The 18,721-nt window shown below is 40.7% G+C and overlaps 1 protein-coding gene across 1 annotated transcript; it reads right to left on the bottom strand.

Moving 5' to 3' along the window:
• Positions 1-1,051: 1,051 nt before the first annotated feature.
• Positions 1,052-18,369, bottom strand: ehd1a (EH-domain containing 1a). Its single transcript, XM_077577280.1, has 6 exons — positions 17,644-18,369; positions 13,137-13,234; positions 6,832-7,073; positions 3,873-4,043; positions 3,586-3,750; positions 1,052-2,474 (listed from the first exon to the last, which is right to left on the bottom strand). The coding sequence occupies exons 1-6, from the start codon at positions 18,030-18,032 to the stop codon at positions 1,941-1,943; spliced, it is 1,599 nt and encodes a 532-aa protein (XP_077433406.1). The 5' UTR covers positions 18,033-18,369; the 3' UTR covers positions 1,052-1,940.
• Between the last annotated feature and the right edge of the window lie 352 nt (positions 18,370-18,721).

The raw sequence follows: 18,721 nt of genomic DNA, 5'->3' as shown, positions 1-18,721 counted from the left end.
CTGTTATTTATATCAAATCAATGCCTGTGTCCAAATTCACAAGGCTGGGCCCTACGAAGGCTGACTTTGTCGGCTGCATGACGTCACTCCCAGCGCGACTCGACAGCACGCACGGATTTATGACTGATTGACACATGAATGGATTGTCGGTCAATGCGCTACAGACAAGCAGCATTGACACTCCATTCATGTGTAAATCTGTGCGTGGCGTCGAGTCGCGCTGGGAGTGACGTCATGCAGCCGACTTCCCAATTTTACATTGCCCAATAAATAAATAAACAAAACAAGCATTTAATGATGTAGAAATAGCATTGTTTGCTAGCAAGGCCTTTTTGCAAATAGTATTATAGCGCTAATGCTATCAATAGCATCTAGCAAGCTCTTTTTTAGGTAACCACCTTAACAAGAGATGACCACCATAAGACTGATTATTTTTTGTTTTTAGTAACTGATCATGAATAATAAAGCTTATATATAAAAAAAAAGAATATGTATACTGAGGCATTTTTAAAAAGATGACCATGTGTCGTTTGAAAAAAAAAAAAAAAGAGACCAAAGGCAGGTATAGTCAGGCGGTTTTTTTAAAAACGTTTTTGTATAGTAAGACATTTTTTGTTCCTAAACAATGAAAGTCAACTATTCACTTCTGATGCCAGTAATTAGACTATATAGTCAAAAACGAACCTTGTTTAATAAGATACATAAGAAACAACTAATTGTGGAATTAATACTCGAAATATAAATGCCTGAATCTGAAAATGGAGTAATGTTTGATCACGTGACTCAACTGTGTCCAATAGGCCTTTTAGTGGTTCTCAGAATGAAGGATAGAAAGACACGTTGTTGCGCTTTCATGAAATAGCCGCTTTGTGTCTCCTCTGTGCAGTGATCGTGCTATGACTCAATATGGCCGACAGAGGGCAGTATATATCATTACTGTACAAGTATTTGTACTGTATAAAACTATGTACAGCGGCGAGTGACTGTTCCTTCTCGTACCAAGATTACATCCCGTAAATATACTATTGAACAAAACCTACATAGCCAAGAGCCGAATGATAAATGTTCCTTTTTATTTATCTGGCAAAATAACAAAAAGGGAAGCATTTGGAGTCAACGCCAGGAAATACAAAAATATAGATGAAATGATTTATTTCCTCTCTCTTTCTCCAAATTGACAAAATTATATTTCTTTGGATCAACAAATAATGTGGACTATATACTGTATACTATAAGACATCTTTTACAAATTTCGGTTCAGACGCATCATGCAACATCCTGCTACCCAGTGAAGAGGTCCAGGATGCAGCAAAGTCCTCTCAGGTGGAAAAAAAAAAAATCACTCCACCCTCGCCCTCCCCGTTTATTTTATTTTATTTTTTTAAGTACAGCTCTGGAAAAAAAAAGTGACCACTGCTATTATATGAATGGTATGTTTGAGTGCAATGAACATTTTTGTTATATTCTGTAACCTACTACAAGATACTTAATTGTAAATGCATTTTTGTTTAAGTCATTTAGAGGAATGATTCTCAAAGTGGTATGCAGGCTCCCTCTTGTGGTAATAGAAAGAATCACTGAATTAAAAGTTGAAACTTCATATTGCGCCAGTGGCTTTTAATCCAGTACATTTGCATATATTCATTTAAAGCGGTTTATATTGGAAATATATATTATATTAGGCACTATTTTTCAGCATCTGTATTCATAGTAAACGTTTGTCGTGTCTGTTTTGATGTGCTACGTGGTATAAGAACCACTGATTTTGAGCATTTATTAACAGAAAAGGGAAAATGAAAGTAACCAGTGTTTTTTTTTTTGGTCTCCATTTTTGTCCAGAGCTGCATTTTTAACAACACGTATCCCCCCCATTTCACAAGAAAACCAACTCCTCAGTCTCTCTCTGGTGTGCGGAGAGTCCCAAACAGGAAGTGCCCGCTCTACTCCTGCAGCGCTGCCACGCGCTTGGACGGGGGCACCAGGTGGTCGGGCAGCGCGGCGGGCAACTCGTGGCCCTCCAACTTGACTTTGATCAGGTGGTTGGCCAGGGCGAACTCGTCGTTGTCGAGGAGGCCGTCTCTGTCCACGTCGGCCAGCTTCCAGATCTTTCCCAGCACCGTGTTGGGCAGTTTGGACTTGAGCATCTCCTTCTTGGCGGCGGCGCCGGACACTTTGCCGTTGATGGGCGAGAGCGTGTAGAAGATCTCGTCGTACGAGGGCTTGTCGCGGTTCACCACCCACTCAAGGTCGTCGATGCCTTCGCCGGCGCCCTCGCCGTAGCCGTGGCCGAAGGGGCCGCTCATGGTTCCGTCGAAGGCGCCGCCCTTGACCGTGTGGCTGGGCAGCGCCGCCTCCTCCTGCCGCACCAAGGCCATGAGGCGGGCGATGTCGTTGGCCAGCATGTCCTCCACCGCTTCCAGCAGCTTGGGCTTCATGGCGGCGAATTTGGAGAAGTCGTGAGCGTTGAGCATCTCCTGAGGACAGAAAACAGGAATTGGTGATAGAAATAGATCTTCCAGTGGCAGCGCACAAGCAGGATTTCCTGGCAAACCAGGAAAAATAAATCTGGTCCACATCCTGGAGGGTTTCGTCGGAAAAAGGGAGGTGAAGGTGACGCCGGGTACGCGTGCAGTCAAAACTCGCTTCACCAACAAATTGGGCTTCGGTTCGTCAACAGTTTTGGCATCGAACGTTCTTTGCGCTTTTCATCTTTATTGTTTGAATAAAGATTGGAATGGATTCGTTCTATTTCCACAAACAGGAAAAAAAATCCTCCTATTGAAATGAAATTTAAAAAAAACAAAAAAAACAGTGACCGCACTGGCCTTCAATTAGCAAAAATTTGCAAATAATTGATGCAAATTCAACTGCTTTGACAGCTTTAAAAAAAAAAAATCAATTCCTGAATATGCAACAATCATAAAAACAAAGAAATAAAAAATAAGTAAATATTGAAAAAATGTAATACAATAAAACAAGTAAACTTTTTGGGACGTTTTAGCTTTAATTTAATGGACGTTGTGCATGCCTTGGCCACCTGGGGGCAGTATAACACTGACAGACACACAAGAAGAAGAGTTTCATAATTGACTCAGGAAGCTGAAGCCATATTTTGTGCCTGTAAGTATTGTGTCTACTTATGCGTTTCTCAACGCTTGTGTTCAAATACCATCATTGAAGGGGTCAAAACGCCACAACATCAATGATATTCATTGAAGGTGTTTTGCGTTGTTTGTTAGCATTAGGCTAAACACACGTTATTATATGGCTAAGCTATGTGCAGAGGTGGCAAATCCAGGTCCAAAAAGTAAAAACCCTGCCACAGTTTGGCTTAGCCCAAGGTGCTAGCTAGCTATCTCCCTAGGCGTAGCCCCAGGTGCTAGCTAGCTCCTTAGCTCGTTTATGAGCTAGCTGGCTTGCTAGCTAGCACTTGGGGCTAAGCCAAACTGTGGTGCTTGTTTTAAATACACAATGTGTAAATATTATTGTATATTTCGCTTCAAAGTAAACTTGAAACTGGGTCTGGGAGTGTCAATAAACATCTTGAAGCCTCTTTTTAGGAAGAACTGCCAAAGTGGACCATACCTGCATCTTAGCAAGGTTGGGGAAATCCCCAGGTGAGATCTGATGCTCCTTCTCCACCTTCACGTAGATCTCACCCAAGTTAGCAATCAGCTCTTTCTTCTTCGACTCCTTTCCAAACACACTCGGCATTTCCTTCTTCAGCGAGCAGATGATGTACGCGTGCACCTGAAAGACAATTGAAAAGTCTGAGAGTCGGCGTGTAAAGCTTTTAATCAATGCGATAAAGAAGAGACTGGCTTTTTCGTCTGACAGTATATCGGCACGAAACCGATTTGATAAGCATTAACCTTTGCGAGGCGCGCTCGCTTGATGAGGTCGTTGAGTTTTCGTAAAGCAGCGTTGCGGGGCAAGGACTGGATGTCCGTGAAGAGGTCCTGCTCCTCCGCCTCAAACAACTTCCTGTTGTCGGGCACCAGGAGGGGCTGCGCCCAAAACGAGCCGATGTACACGCGCACCACCTGCAGGGAGGGGGGAGGGGGGGGGGCGACACATTAGACACGTGACGCGAGGAACCTGCGCCCGCATCCGTGACGCTGATGACACAGCAATGTGGATTGGAAGAATCAACAGATAATCAACGGTGCATTTGTGAAATGTAAACAAGACACATGAGGTAGCGTGAGGACGGAAAAAAAAAAAAAAGCACGGCGAGACGCTAAAAGTCCTTCAAACGTGCATTCTTGCAGACGGCTAAGGTCAGTGAATAATTGGCCACATGACCCTTTGGTATACGTTTATGACTTTCGACCGAGTTCAAACATTAACTAAGAAGCAAGAGAAGGGGGATTATTTAAAAAAAAAAAAATCACATGATGTCATGTGGCACCAATCGAAGAGGTATATTTATTGTAAAAAAAAAAAAATCATAATAAAAGCAACAACAACAAAAATCAGCTGTAATTCATTATTCAATTACGGTTTGCCACAACAACAAAAAAGAGGTTTGGTTCAGTCTTTTCTCCAAACGACATTCCAATGACCTTGCCAGCAAGCACAGTAGATCTGGTTGCCCTCCATTTTTCCTCCGTCCATTTTCTATACCATTTGTCCAATCACACCTATGGACAATTTAGAGTGTTCAGATTGATGGCTATAGACGTCAAAAATTCATTTGAACAATTTCTATTAGTTTAAAAAAAAATTCTCCACTTTTGTTAAGAATATGAAAACCTAGAAGAAAAATATTGTACATTTACAACAGATATAACATTTGTGATTAATCGTGAGTTAACTATTGAAATCAAGCGCTAACTTAAAATTAAAAATAAATTAAAATAAATCGCCTGACGCGATTTAAAAAAAAAAAAAGGAAAGAAAAAATTATTAAAAATTAGGGGCATCAGGCGGTTACATTTTTTTAATCGTAATTAATCGCATGACTTCAGTAGTTAACTCACGATTAATCACAAATGTTATATCTGTTCTAATTGTACAATTAAAAAAAATCTAGGTTTTCATACTCTAGTTAACAAAAGTGGGGAAAAAAAATGTTAAACTAGTAGAAATAGTCGATGGCAGTGAATGAGTTAACCGAACATGCAAACTTTGCAAAGGAAGGCTGTTGACCGCCATTTTGTTGGGAAACCCATTTTCCAATCCTCACTAACATTTGGACTGGCACACGCGCTCACTGCACCGTGCTGGGGAAACAGTCTGGTACAAACGCAGCTCCTTCCCTCATGGAGCAATCTTCGGAAAGAGCTCAAAGTGAAGGATCTGCTCTCATTGAGCTCTTTCAACTTGAAGCGCAAGTCTGCCGATGCTTCGCTTCATTTGCTTTTAAAGAGAGTGAAAACTGACGATTGTTGTCATAAGACATTGTCGGAATGTTTTTAGCTGTCAAACCTGTTTTGTGGGTTGGCTGCCCATCTTGATCAAGAAGAGATTTTTAGTCTCAATTTTTTTTTAAATTAATTATTATGATAATTAATTGCTTTCTTGGCTAAATAAATAAAGGCTCAATAGTAAGTAATTATGCTATCAATAGTTAATAAATAATGTAATACTACAATATTAAGTTGACATTTGGGCAATCAGCTACACAAACTCATTACAGTCATTAACTCAATCACTCCCAGCCATTTTCACTGAAGCAATCCCCTTCGCTCGCGGCTGTTTTACTGCATTTTGACTGATCTTGCAAGGCCCACAGAATATTGTGTTCTATTGCCTACAAAAATAAAGATTAGAGTCTCTTTTTTCATCAGGGAAAAAAAAAAGTATACATCTATCTGTTTACGTTTTGCAGCAATTAGCATTCGAATATAGCTAAGTTTCATCATTATTCACAAATCTGTTTAAAAACGGTGGGGAAAAGATTCATTCACTCACTCTCAGCCATTTTCACTGAAGCAACCCCCTTTCGCTCCCGGCTGTTTTACTGAATTTTGCAAGGCCCACAAAATATTGTGTTCTATTGCATTTTGTAGCAATTGGCAAATGTTGCAACGTGGCCCTGGTTGGTCTCTTATACTCTGCTGCCACCTGCTGGCCGTTTTTGTAATATCTACCATTGCTTCAATCATTTTCTGAAGTTCAGAGGCTGCATCAAAGCTTTCTGTATGCTCTAGCATTAAAAAAAAAAAGTTTTTGGGACCATGGCAATATTTAAAATAGAACGTTTTTATACGTTTTTTGGGGGAGCAAATGAATGAATCACCCAACAAAAAAAAAGCAATTAACTCTTAGACTGCCAACCGTTTTCAGAAAAGGGATGCCGTGGGTGCCAACCGATTTAAGCATTTTTGACTGATCTTTCAAGGTCAACAGAAAATTATGTGTTTGGACTATGGAAACACACATACTACCAAATGAAAGATTGGACTCTCATCTTTCATCAGAAAAAAAAGTTTGTTTCTACCTTATTCTGTTTTTTCAGTAATCAACAATAGAAAATGGTTAGTTTCACCTCTGTTTTGAAAAAAACGTCTTTTAACGTCTTTGGCACTCATCCATAGGATTTTACTAAACGTTATTTAACGTTTTTGGCAGTCAAAGAGTTAAGGTACTGGCACACAAAAACCCTTTAAAAATATAAACGTTTTGTCAGGCCTGATGTGTGCAAAGTTTCACGAGCATTTGGTAAAGTTAACACCCTCAAAAACAGCACTATTTTTCTTTGCAAACAGTGCGTTGCCACGGCAACAGTGCACGACAAAATAAAAAGGTCATTTTCGGCCGAGCCCAACATAAAAGCACAAACGATGCGCCGCGATGTTTTGACGCTGTGGGGGAAGCCGCACGTACCTCTGGCGTGTTGATGATTTTCCCCAGGGACCACATGAGCGCCCCGTAGACCCTCATCAGCTGCTGCGTGCTGATCTGGTCGGCCTTGTTGAGGACCACGCGCATTTTGTCCTCGTGGTTCTTGAGCGCGCGGATCACCTCGGAGAACTCGTCCGAGATGTCCAGCTTGTGGGCGTCGAACAGCAGGATGATGCGGTCCACGCGCTCCGCAAACCACTCCAACACGGCGGCAAAGTCGTAGCCTGCGGGGCGGGAGGAAGACGCGGGACACTTTGACTTTGCGTGCGCATTATGTACGCGCGTGCTAGCGATTCCTCGACATACACGCAAGGCCAGTACATTAACTGTGTGTTTTCACACTTCCGCTTAACTAATACAGGAAGATTTGGTTCTTTGCTCAAGCGTTTTTTTTTAAGGACATCCACAAGTTTCATTACCTCAAATTGAGAGTTCATATATTCTTCTCAAGGACAATTTAAAAAAATTCTCAGGCACTGCACGCATGGTATGAATTTGATTATTATTCATATATACTGTACATAAACTAAAATTGGAAACCGGTTTCCTTTCAAAGAATATTTAGTTTCAATAATGGTAATGAAGACTATGGTTGGCTATCGATTTTAATTTCCTCAATCGATTTTGATTCACAAGAGTTCAATTCGATTTAGATCCCCCCTCCCCCCCGGATTCGATTCACTTCAATTTAATCCCATATTAAATACGATCTATTTTAAATATTGCCATGGTCCCAAAAACGTACTTACGTTTTTTTTTAATGCTAGAGCATACAAAGGCTTTGATGCAGCCGCTGAACTGCAGAGAATACTTAAAGCAACGCTAGTTTTTTTTTTTTTTTACAAAAAACGGCCAGCAGGTGGCAGCAGAGTATAAGAGATCCACCAAAGCCATGTTGCAAAAAGGCTATTTTCCCCAGATTTGTGAATAATGATGAAACTTAGCTATATTCTAATGCCAATTGCTGCAAAACGGAAACATACTTATTTCCTGATGAAAGAAGAGACTCTAATCTTTCTTTTGATAGTTTTTTTATATATATATTATATTTTCATCATTCTAATTCAAATGTTGTAAATATAAATCAAAAATATTCTGAATTGTCTTAAACTGCAATAAGTCAGGTCTTTCATTAATGTAAGAAAATACTTTTAAATTCACGTGAACAATAAATTCCAAGAAGATAAGATACAAAAATATTCTCTTTTCTTGTGATTTTATGAGGGAAAAAAAGATTTTAAAATAATCAATTCATGGTTTTATTTGCTGATCTCTCGCCCAAAAAAGAAAAATCGATTCAATATTGAATTATTTTATTTTTTATTTTTTATTTTTTTTTTTAAACCCAGCCCTAATAAAAAGATTTGTGGCTCCTCAAACACTTTTCTGTTGTCCGTCAGGTTTAACAATTATTAATGATTAAACAATTGCGTAGTTTTCTAAACGTTTCATGGCAGTGACAAATTGTACCTTGAATTAATTCAGAAAAAAAGAAGAAGAAAATGTTAAACAAAATGCGAACAACCAGTGTGACACAATGTTTCACTGTACTTTTTGCCTTTAAAAAAAAAAAGGAAGAAATGATGGTGTACAAACACGGTCGTATTTCTTAATAACAGAGGTGAAGAAAGGCTGAAGGCAACCAAATGGTATGATCCAAACATGTTGCAACGCACCCAGCAAGCAAACTTTGCACAGATGTGCATGCTATAAAAAAAAATATATTTTATACAACTCATTGACAACAAAAAAATTATCAGAATTTTACGTGTGCTCTCTATTTCAATCCCACTGTAAAAAAAATATTTTAAAAAGTCTGCAATGCGTGTTCATTCAAAATTAAACGTTTTAGCTCCACTACAGTCAGTCAAGTAAGGTTTAATTATTATTGATCGTATAAAAAAAGGGTGGAGCGGTTTACCCTGGTTACCTTTTAACCAGCTTTACTGAAACCAATGCATTGTGGGTATCAGTGCTGGGATTTAAATGACCTCTGCCTGACTTTCAAATCTTAAATCTGTGTTGCTGGTTGAAGTGCCGAGAACGGACGCACGTTAAATGAAGTACAGTGGAGGCCCATAAGGTCAAATTCCACCACAAAGATTCATATAACACTTGAGACTGCTCACTCTGCTCAAACTTCTTTCGAGACTTACAGTATATGTACTAAAAATGTTACTCCCCAAAAAAATAAACGCCATTTTTGACTGTCTAAGTGATTATTTGTAGTGCCATTATTCCAAAAAACAAATTGCAGGACTGATTATGTCCGACCTCGGAATCGTGAACTTTTTCTCCGTCAGGGCGTGACGGACAACAGAAAGGATTAGAGGCGTGTCATCGGATCTGTCCGCAAGTTCGCCTCGTTTGCGGCGTTATCTGCCATCAGCGCCGCGTATCTGCTGCGCACGCATTCCTTTCCGAGCCCTTTGTCCGCTGGAGAGCGAGAGAGCGGCAGTGGACAGGCGGAGGGAGGGAAAGAATTAAGATAACCGGGGAGATGAAAGAACTAGAAGGGCGAGCGAAAGTGAGTGAGGGCTTTCGTTTTTCCTGTGTGTGCCTAAGGTGCGAGTAGAGAGGACGACATTTTTAAAAGGTCCCTCTGGGAGACAGCAAGACGGCATTTTTCTATTCTTTTTTTTTTTTTTTTTCAACTTGAGAGACAGCTGCACAAGCATGAGGCTCACTTATAGCCTGCGCGGACAACTGCTGCTCCTTCGACGTATGACGACAACGCGCGGGGATGCGCGTTCATGCCTTATAGGGCAAGAACGTCAGCGTGTGACTCCTTTCATCAAATCTCATGGTCGCGGAGTAATAGGGAGTAACTAACCAACAAGCTCATTTAGTGGAAATTTGGACAGAGACAAAAATAAATACAGTGATTTAACGGACTCCGGATTTCATAGAAATAAAAAAAAAATATTGTCCACTCCACTCCAAGCAGCCATTTAAACAGTATAGTTACAGTACATTTCCAAGCAGGCTCACATGCCTACAAGGCGGCCATCTTGGTAGGGGGAACTTTCCTCATCAAAAGGAAAGCATTGTATGTGGCACCGCCCCCCCTACTGTCGACTGAAAGTGATATAAATAGTGCCTTCGGGTTAGCATTACGAACGTCACATGACTGAACCCAGAAAACAGATGAGCTTGTTGGCACTGTGGCGTCAATTCAAATTGCAGCAGGTGGCAGTACAAGACAAAATGGCCGCCCCCTGAGGTGGATAAAAACGGGCAAGTCAACCGTAAAAATTTCTTGACAATATGTTATATGTGACCTCACTAGTCTAAACATCACATTCTGATTAATATTGCATTTGTGGAATATGAGTTATGAAGCAAAATCCAGCCGTTTGTATCCATCTCAGGGGGCGGCCATTTTGCCACTTGCCGTCGACTGAAGGGGACGTCAATGTTGCTCAGGCAACATCCAATCAAGGCTCACCCATTTTCTGAAGCTGCGCTGTGATTGGTTGTTACCTGAGACCTGAGCAACAGTGATGTCATCTTCAGTCGACAGCAAGTGGCAAAATGGCCGCCCCCCTGAGCTGAGCTATATTAACCAGAATATCATATTTAGACGAGTGGGGCTGCATAGAATGTATTATTGTCAAAAAAATAAAATAATTGGGGGTCGACTTCCCTCTTTCCATAAACTAGTATTAGACTAGAGAGGGAAAATGCTCGACTTGACCTCCACTTCAAAGTGTAAAACACAACTTGAGAGTTTAACTAGCGGTTCTCCTCGTTTTGAACTTATTACCACACCTACAAGCTATGAAATCAATTTGACATTTTCTGCTCAGCCAAATAATAGCATCAATTTAGTTGACGGATTTCATCATGTTATGAATCACCAAATAACACCGAGCCTCATTTGTTGACTACACCAAAAAAAGTTACGCAATCAAAGTGTTACAAAATGATTTTTATGCTTGAACGTGTACTCGGTTCTTTCAATGAATCAGTGACGAGATGCCTCGTTGGACCTCAATTGCTCTTTGCAGTCCAGGAAACTTTCCAGCCAGCAACTGTCACGTTGACCTATAACTGTTTGGCTGTCATATATACAAAATATTCCGTACGCATGTGCTAATGCACCATTAACTCATTCACTGCCATTGACGGCTATAGACGTCAAAAATTCATTTGTTCTATTAGTTTAACATATTTTACACTTTTGTTAAAAAGAGTATGAAAACCTAGTTTTTTTTATTTTACATTTAGAACTGATTTTTTTATATATATTTTTATTCATTCACTGCCATTGACGGCTATAAACGTCAAAAATTCATTTAAACTATTTCTATTAGTTTAAAAAAATCACTTTTGTTAAGAGTATGAAAACCTAGAAAAAAAAATTAAGAACAGATGTAAAATTTGTGATTAATTGTGAGTTAACTAGTGAAGTCATGCGATTAATTATGATTAAAAAAATGTAATCGCCTGACGCCCCATATTTTTATTATCGTTTTCCCCTTCTTTTTTTTATTCATTCACTGCCATTGACGGCTATAAACGTAAAAAAAATAATTTCAACTATTTCTATTTGTTGAACCTTTTTTTCCACTTTTGCGAACAAGAATATGAACACCTAGATTTTTTTATTGTGCATTTAGAACAGATATAAAATGTGATTAATTGTGAGTTAACTAGTGAAGTCATGCGATTAATTACAATTTAAAATGTTAATCGCCTGTCGCCCCTAATTTTTAATAATCTTTATTTTTATGAATTTATGGCAGTGAATGCGTTGAAAGTCAACAACGTTAGCTTCTAACAAATCGACAGTATAACGCTAGGACACATTGATGGAATTGAGGCTTCCTGTAGTCTGGTGCCAGAAATCTGCATGGAGTGTTTCAAGTCTATACGCGCTTGTTTGTATATGATACAGTCGAGTACAGTATTGTATCAGTGTTTATACACAAACAGGGCAAACTGCTGTGTGTGTATTAGTGTACAGTACACTCATGAAAAGGTGCAGGGCGTCAAAATAAAAAGGTCACCTCAATATTCATCACAAACCTTGAAGCACTGCACTCTACATTCATTCTCATTTTGGTAACAATATTTTTTCATCCAGTTTGTTTGTATGACCCTTTTTTTTTTTTATATCTCTTTGCTGAACTCCTCGATTCACTCCAGCTGCTGCTTTTTTTTCCCCAACCCTTTTCTTTCTGCGCTACGTCTCATGAGAAAACTGAACTCAATAAAAAACAGATTGCATATCAACGCACGCGGTGGTGCTGACCTTCTTGTGGAAACTCTGAATTCTCCATTTGACTCCGCTTCCTTTTCTCAGACGGCAAAAGCCCTCTATCGCTATGCGTTACACTTCCTCTTGCGGCGTGCGCCGGAAAAAAAGGAAGACGTTTTTGCGAGTCATCTTGAGTCACACGAAAAGTGTGCACGTCGCACTTTGCAAGTGAGAGTGCGGCATGTGAACAGTGACTACAAACGGATGCACGGCATTTCCTAAAGTAGCGGTCGAGAGTGTTTATTTACTTAGCAGCAGATAGTACAAGGCTTTTAACTCATTTGCTCCCAAAAAACGTATATATACGTTTTTTTTTTAATGCTAGAGCATACAGAAAGCTTTGATGCAGCCTCTGAGCTGAAGAGGTGGCTTAAAGCAACGATAGTTATCACACACAAAAAACGGCTGGTGACAGCAGAGTATAAGAGCTCAACCAGGGCCATGTTGCAACAAGCTCTTTTCCCCTGGGTTTTCAACAGATTTGTGAATAAGGATGAAACTTAGCTATATTTTAATGCTAATTGCTACAAAATGCAATGGAACAGAATATTTTGTGGGCCTTGCAAAATTCAATAAAACAGTCGGGATTGCTTCAGTGAAAATGGCTGAGTGATTGAATTAATTGGTTGCAGTTACCTAGTGATATTATTTCCTTGAGGAAAAAAAATTATGTAATTTGAGGTGTGGTATTTATTTATTCAACTGAAGAAATATTTGCTGTCATGAGGATGAACAGCAAGTAAAGCGGCGCGTAAGGAGGAGGCGGTCTAGAAAATGACAAGTTCGAGCGACGGGAAATTAACTTAAGATTTACATGACCCGTTTTGTTACTTTTTGGACCCCAAGGGCCAAATAAGGAGTGACACGAGAAAGCTTTTTACAAACTGACAACCATAAATAACACAAACTGGCTTGAGAGGCAGCACATTTTTTTTGTTCCATTTTCATATTTGCGCTTCCTGTTTGGTTATATTCACGCATGAATGGCTCCGTGTTGTATTTGTGGGGTGCGAACTGGACAGACCTCGACTGATCCTCTGCTTCTCTCCTGACAGGATTCCGGGAGTGTCGATGATGCTGATGCTTTCCAGGACCGGGTTGGGCAACTGAGCACACATGAACCTATTTGGGAGGAGGGAGGGGTCAAGTACAAAAGAAGAAGTGTGAAAAAAAATTGGTCAGTGTGTACATAAGTTGAAAAGTAAATAGACAATAATGGAGCTTTAAATAACTCGTTTTCAAACTCAAACATGTGAGGAACACCTGTTAAGTTGCTGTCGAATATTTGTTAAACAGACTGGATCATATCAGCACGGTTGAGATAGCACTTAAAACATGAATTTGGATTATTTATAGCTACGGCATGTTTTTGTTTGACCAGCAGTGAAGTCAACATTGTGTCGCAGATGGTTGAATGAGGCGATCGCATTTTTCGTGTGTTTGGGGGAAAACACACTGACAAGACGTGATGAATTAGCAGCGGAAAACACAACTGGCTGATCTTATTTAACGGCCGTTGTTATTGGGGAGTTTTTATCGATTTGAAAATCCCACACAGACATACATTAAAAGTCCAAATGTGTTTTTGGCCTCAACTCAGGACAAAGAAAGCAATTGTCAACACTCAAAACAAGAGCTCAGAGGCGCTGGGTCATGAGACCGAGGGAGTCTTTGCTTTTACTTTCATGCTGAAACCACACAAAGGCATGCGCGCGCACAACCGCATGCACGGCAAACCCTGACAGAGGTCTCGTACCACACAATGGAAATAGGAAAATGAAAAGTGAGCGTGTAACATATGCTCCGGCCTTATGATACTCTACGGTTTGTTCTAGATAAGAAACATGCAGGATTTTTTCCGCCCATGTGTCATAGCTGCTGCCGGCATGCTTTGGAATTTTGGCTCAGGGCTTTCCATTTAGCCGTCAATCCCAATAGTTTCCACTAAGAGCTTGTCTGGGGGGGAAGAAAAAAAATAGGAAAGGATGAAGTTGGAATTTTACAAACTGAGAGTGACTATGCGAGCTCCGTCACCCTTCAATTATGTATCAAGTGGGCGCAAGAACCTGCGGCCGCACATCCTTGCTAAAATAACACCAAAGGGTTAATTTCCATGTCCTGTGACTGGAGGTTAGGTTCAAGCCTCACTTCTTGACCTTTGACCTTCCACCTCACATTGTAAACCCACTTCCTGTTGACAAAGTGGAAACCAGTTTACAGGCTGCCGTCTTGGAGGTACAGGACAGAGATTTGTATCAGTCGAACCGTCTGCAAAAGTAACCCTTTGTTTACTGACATTTGCTTATATCTACAGAAGACCTGTAGCGGATTTGTCTCGCTCTACTGTCCATTCCAGTTTGAGGCTGTGCGTGCGTCAGATTCTGGAAAAGCGCAGCGTCAGTGTCCTGGAATTAAAGGCCAGGACGAAGCGGAACTTACAATTTGCTGACTCAGCTTTTACTGGGGGCTCAACACAGTTCGGGGCCCCGAACTCACTGCGGAGGCATTTTCACTACAAAAGGCGAGAAATTGGCGCTTCTGTGAACGTCGGGGGAGGCATTTAGCAATTTTGGACTTGACTTAACAAGCTAGGGGGGGTTCTAAAGAAGGTGGGGGGGGGGAGACCTGTTGCTACCTTTGGAGTTTGAAGACGTGAGGATCACATGATGACTAACTTGTGTTTCCATTCTTTATAACAATAACCGCTTCTACCAAAGGTGAGCTTGTTAGTTAAAGAGTAATTTGCAGCCTAAAGCACTTACTGTTAATCTACTAAACCCTTTAATTAGCATCCAATCCCTCTTTGATTGCTGATATTAACATGCAGGAATAAAAACTATTTTTAAACGTCTGGTCTTCCTTCACTTCTTAACCGAAACAAGCCCCGCCCTACATCCACAACTCCTTCCGACTGTAGATGCGAAACGGACCAAATCGGCAAATTGCAGTCAAAAGTGGACCGCGGGTCTGTTAACCCTACAGGACGGCGTCCAAAAAGGGTGACAAATGATGCAGAGATGGGACAATGGGCTTTGTTTATACACAATCTTATCTGGTTTCCTCTCACATCTGTAATACACTCGGACGGATGAATCGGCCGCTGTCGAGTCTTTGAAAAGGTCTTATCAGAGATGCGCCATTTTGTTTTGGGGAGCTTGACTGATGTTGTTTGGCAGGGTGTGAGAGAAAGGGTAAGCAATTTGCAAAATTGCAGGAAGGCATTGCGACGAAAAGTGGAAATATCTCATTGGATTGCTTTTGCTTGTCCTGATACGTCAACGATGATGAAGGAGTATTAGCGCCGGCTGATATTATGCTAGGAAGGTCATATTAGTAAAAAAAAAAAAAAATTGTGGCTATTCTGTATAAATAAGCTGAATGAACTGGGGACAATGGGAGGACAGATTGTCGACTTTACTACTCCATCCGACAGTACTAAAATAAGATGGTTGTGGATGAGAATAGCGGTTAGCCTCGCTAGCTTTTCCTATTCAGATCACTCGACTGGCTCGTCTTAAAATAGTCATCAGAGGGCAACAGCGTGCAAGTGAAGCGCCATTTTCCACGCCAAAACGTTATGTCTAATAACGCACGGACAACAACTGTGTGCTAATGAGAACTTCATTCATGTCACATTCACAACACACACGCTTTACGGCACTGTGTTGAAATAAATGCCGCGGTCAAGCGTGTGTAATTTCTTTTTCTCTAAAATTAGACCAGCTCTTTGAAATAAACAAAAACACTAATTGAAAACATCGACAATGTGCATTGTCCTAAAAAGAAAATAAGCATGATGCCAGTAAGTACTTGTTAGCTCCAATGACAACATGAGCAGCGGATAGGTCTGTTCTAAAAATAGCTCACCGGTGATGGGTAGGACAATGTGATTTCTTTCTTTTCCTCGTTAAACTCAACGGTGGTGCAAGTTTCTTCAAATACCAAAATATATTATATTTTTAATTACTCCTTTAATAAACAGACATTTTAGAGCCGCAATTTTATTACAGTGATTGCGCAATATTTTTGCTCACAGTATCGTGCCGTCAGAATCTAATATTGGCCCTATCCCTGTTTAAGAAGCTAAATATGCATAACAGTGAGATCAAAACTTACTAATACAGAGATTTTTTTTTTTTAAGTTCCCGGTACTAATACTACTGTACAAATAATGCCATAATAGTCTATATTATGACATTATCTGTAGTAAAACTATTTTGAATCCTCCCAAAACAAATCAAGTCTGTTCATTACACAACAATTTGTGAGACTTTGTTTGGCTTCGATTGTTCCAGCAAAGGGTGCCCCCACAGTGGGGACTGGAGAGGCATCCATCCATTGTCTACAGGAAGTACTGCTATAAACAAACTGATCTTTTACACATAGGATGACACAACAAATCCACATAATACAGGGTGGATTAACATGTTGGAAGGTATAAACATGCTTGCTGAAGCTATGAATCATGGATCAGACCACTTCGGGTGCTGTCTCGTGGTTTTACAAAAACAGAAGATAATCCCTTAAAGGGGGGTAATGAGGAGGTCGGTATCTTTCATAAGCATACTTTTGAGCGGAATTTTAATCTTGTCAAACTAATTTAAACCTCTATTTTATTCCTCAACAGGATATTTACAGATATAAAAAGTCTACACACCCCCTTTCAAATGAAAGATTTTTTTTTTGTGAGGTTAAAAAAAAAAGAAAAAAGAACTGTCCGGATGAATGAGCTTTGGACTCACTTACTACGATCTTTTGGGACACACATGCCGAGTCAGCCTTCCTTAAAACATATTACAATGTCAGCCAATGACATGTGTGAACCTTTAACCTGCCGGTACAACGCCGTTGCACAAGACCTCCTCGCAGTGGGACTATAAAAGGGAGGTGGCTTCCCTGCCACTTGTGATAAGAATTGTACGGTATGGAGGTAGAAAAAGTAGAACCCGTTACCCGGCAACGTCACCTACAAGGTTGTCTTCAGTCAAGAGGCCACTTTGTAGAGTGTGTCAGTGTCTGTGCCAGGTGTTCACATAGTATGTGGTGAAAGTGGAAATTTGACCTATTTGAATATTCTCAGTAAGGTCATGGGTGAGTTGAGTTTATCCCAGCTGAGTGAGAGGAAGAGTACCTGAAGACAAACAATGTATGCTCACATTCACCTGAAACTAACCTTTGGTGTCAAAGGAGAGCACGCAAACGCCAAACAGGAAGCCGGAGTCGAGATTCGAACCCCGAACCTTGTAACTAGTGAGGCAGACGTGCTAAACTATTGCTACAAAACTGCCTCATATTTGGGAAGTGATGAAAGTGGGAAACTCACACAAATGTGACACAGCTTATTGTGTAACAGCCTGTCGCTGACCGAAACTGAAGGGGGAAAAAAGTACGGCGTGAAAAAGGGCGTGTATGTTGGGGGGGTTAAACCGCGTGTAGTCTTCATTTAGACCGTACGATATAATATTTCTGACACATTACCAGACTAATTTATGATTTGTTTCATTTTTAAAAACTTGTTACTAGGTCTGTACCTGTTAAGGAAGGCGTTTCCAAAGGCGTTGAGTTTGCGGAAGGGCTTCTTCGGGTCGACGACCAGCGCGTTACCCGGGATCACCCCGTCCTGATCCCCGTGCATCACCGCGATAAACGAGTCCGTGGTCGGCTCGGGCCCGATCCGCATACCGGGGAAGTCCTGCTCCATGAGGTGGCGGATGAAAGTGGTTTTGCCGGTGGAGTACTGTCCCACCAGCAGCACCATTGGCTTGTTGTCGAAGTCGGCATCTTCGAGGGCAGGCGAGTGGAAGTCGTGGAATCGATACGTGTCCTCCAGAGGGAACAGTTTGGTCCGGTAAAGCTGCCGTAGACCGTCCGCCACGTTCTGAAACAGCTCGGGGTCCTTTTTTAAGGTCTTCCTAAACATGGTGTATGAACTTTATTGACACAGCTGTGTCAGAATCCCCCTTCGACGTGAACCTGGTGTAATGGTGCGGCTGTCTCGCAGCGTCTTGAGGGTTAGCGGCCCGTCGGAATGAAGCAATGGCTGGGCGAGGTCTGGCAAGTTTTTGTCCCCACCCTCCGCGGTGCTAGCAAGCCATACAGAGCCACACGCTCCTTCCTTCCGACGAGTCACTTTTTAAACAGATGTCAATTAAAATTTTTAACATATATATATATTTTTAAAAAAAACATACATTTGGTTTACAATTATGTTGTATTAATAGTTTTTTTTGTTGCTAGTAGTTGCTGCGAATAACGTTAATAATTTAGGCTTTGTATGTTACGTTGGCGTCACGTGACCACCGACGGCAAGCCAGAGTGGCCAATTGATTCATCGTGTAATTCTCCATTTGCAACTATAAATTTGGGGGGAAACATGGCTTGTTCTTTTTAAATAGTATTTAACAAACAAAGTACGGGAAATACAGTAAAAAAAGTTACACAACATATATCCTACAAATATATGTGTGTCAAGATTTGTTAATTTAGATGATAGAACTGCTCAAGAAAGTGTAATTCATTTACACTGACAAGATTTATTACAGAATTGTCCATTTGTATTCTTGTCAATAAAAAAGCCAGAGTGGCTATTTTCAGTCACATTTTCTAAGT

This window comes from Vanacampus margaritifer, chromosome 10 (assembly GCF_051991255.1).
Source record: "Vanacampus margaritifer isolate UIUO_Vmar chromosome 10, RoL_Vmar_1.0, whole genome shotgun sequence".
In the NCBI taxonomy this organism is placed as follows: domain Eukaryota; kingdom Metazoa; phylum Chordata; class Actinopteri; order Syngnathiformes; family Syngnathidae; genus Vanacampus; species Vanacampus margaritifer.
The sequence above is the reverse complement of the archived record's forward strand: the minus strand, read 5'-3'. Positions and strand labels throughout refer to the sequence as shown.

Coding starts and splice junctions, on each gene's coding strand:
- ehd1a (XM_077577280.1), bottom strand. CDS start 18,032: ATGTTTAGGAAGACCTTAAAAAAGGACCCCGAGCTGTTTCAGAACGTG. Junction 4,044..6,831: donor AAATCATCAACACGCCAGAG/GTACGTGCGGCT, acceptor CCCTCCCTGCAG/GTGGTGCGCGTGTACATCGG. Junction 2,475..3,585: donor CCAACCTTGCTAAGATGCAG/GTATGGTCCACT, acceptor TTCTGTCCTCAG/GAGATGCTCAACGCTCACGA.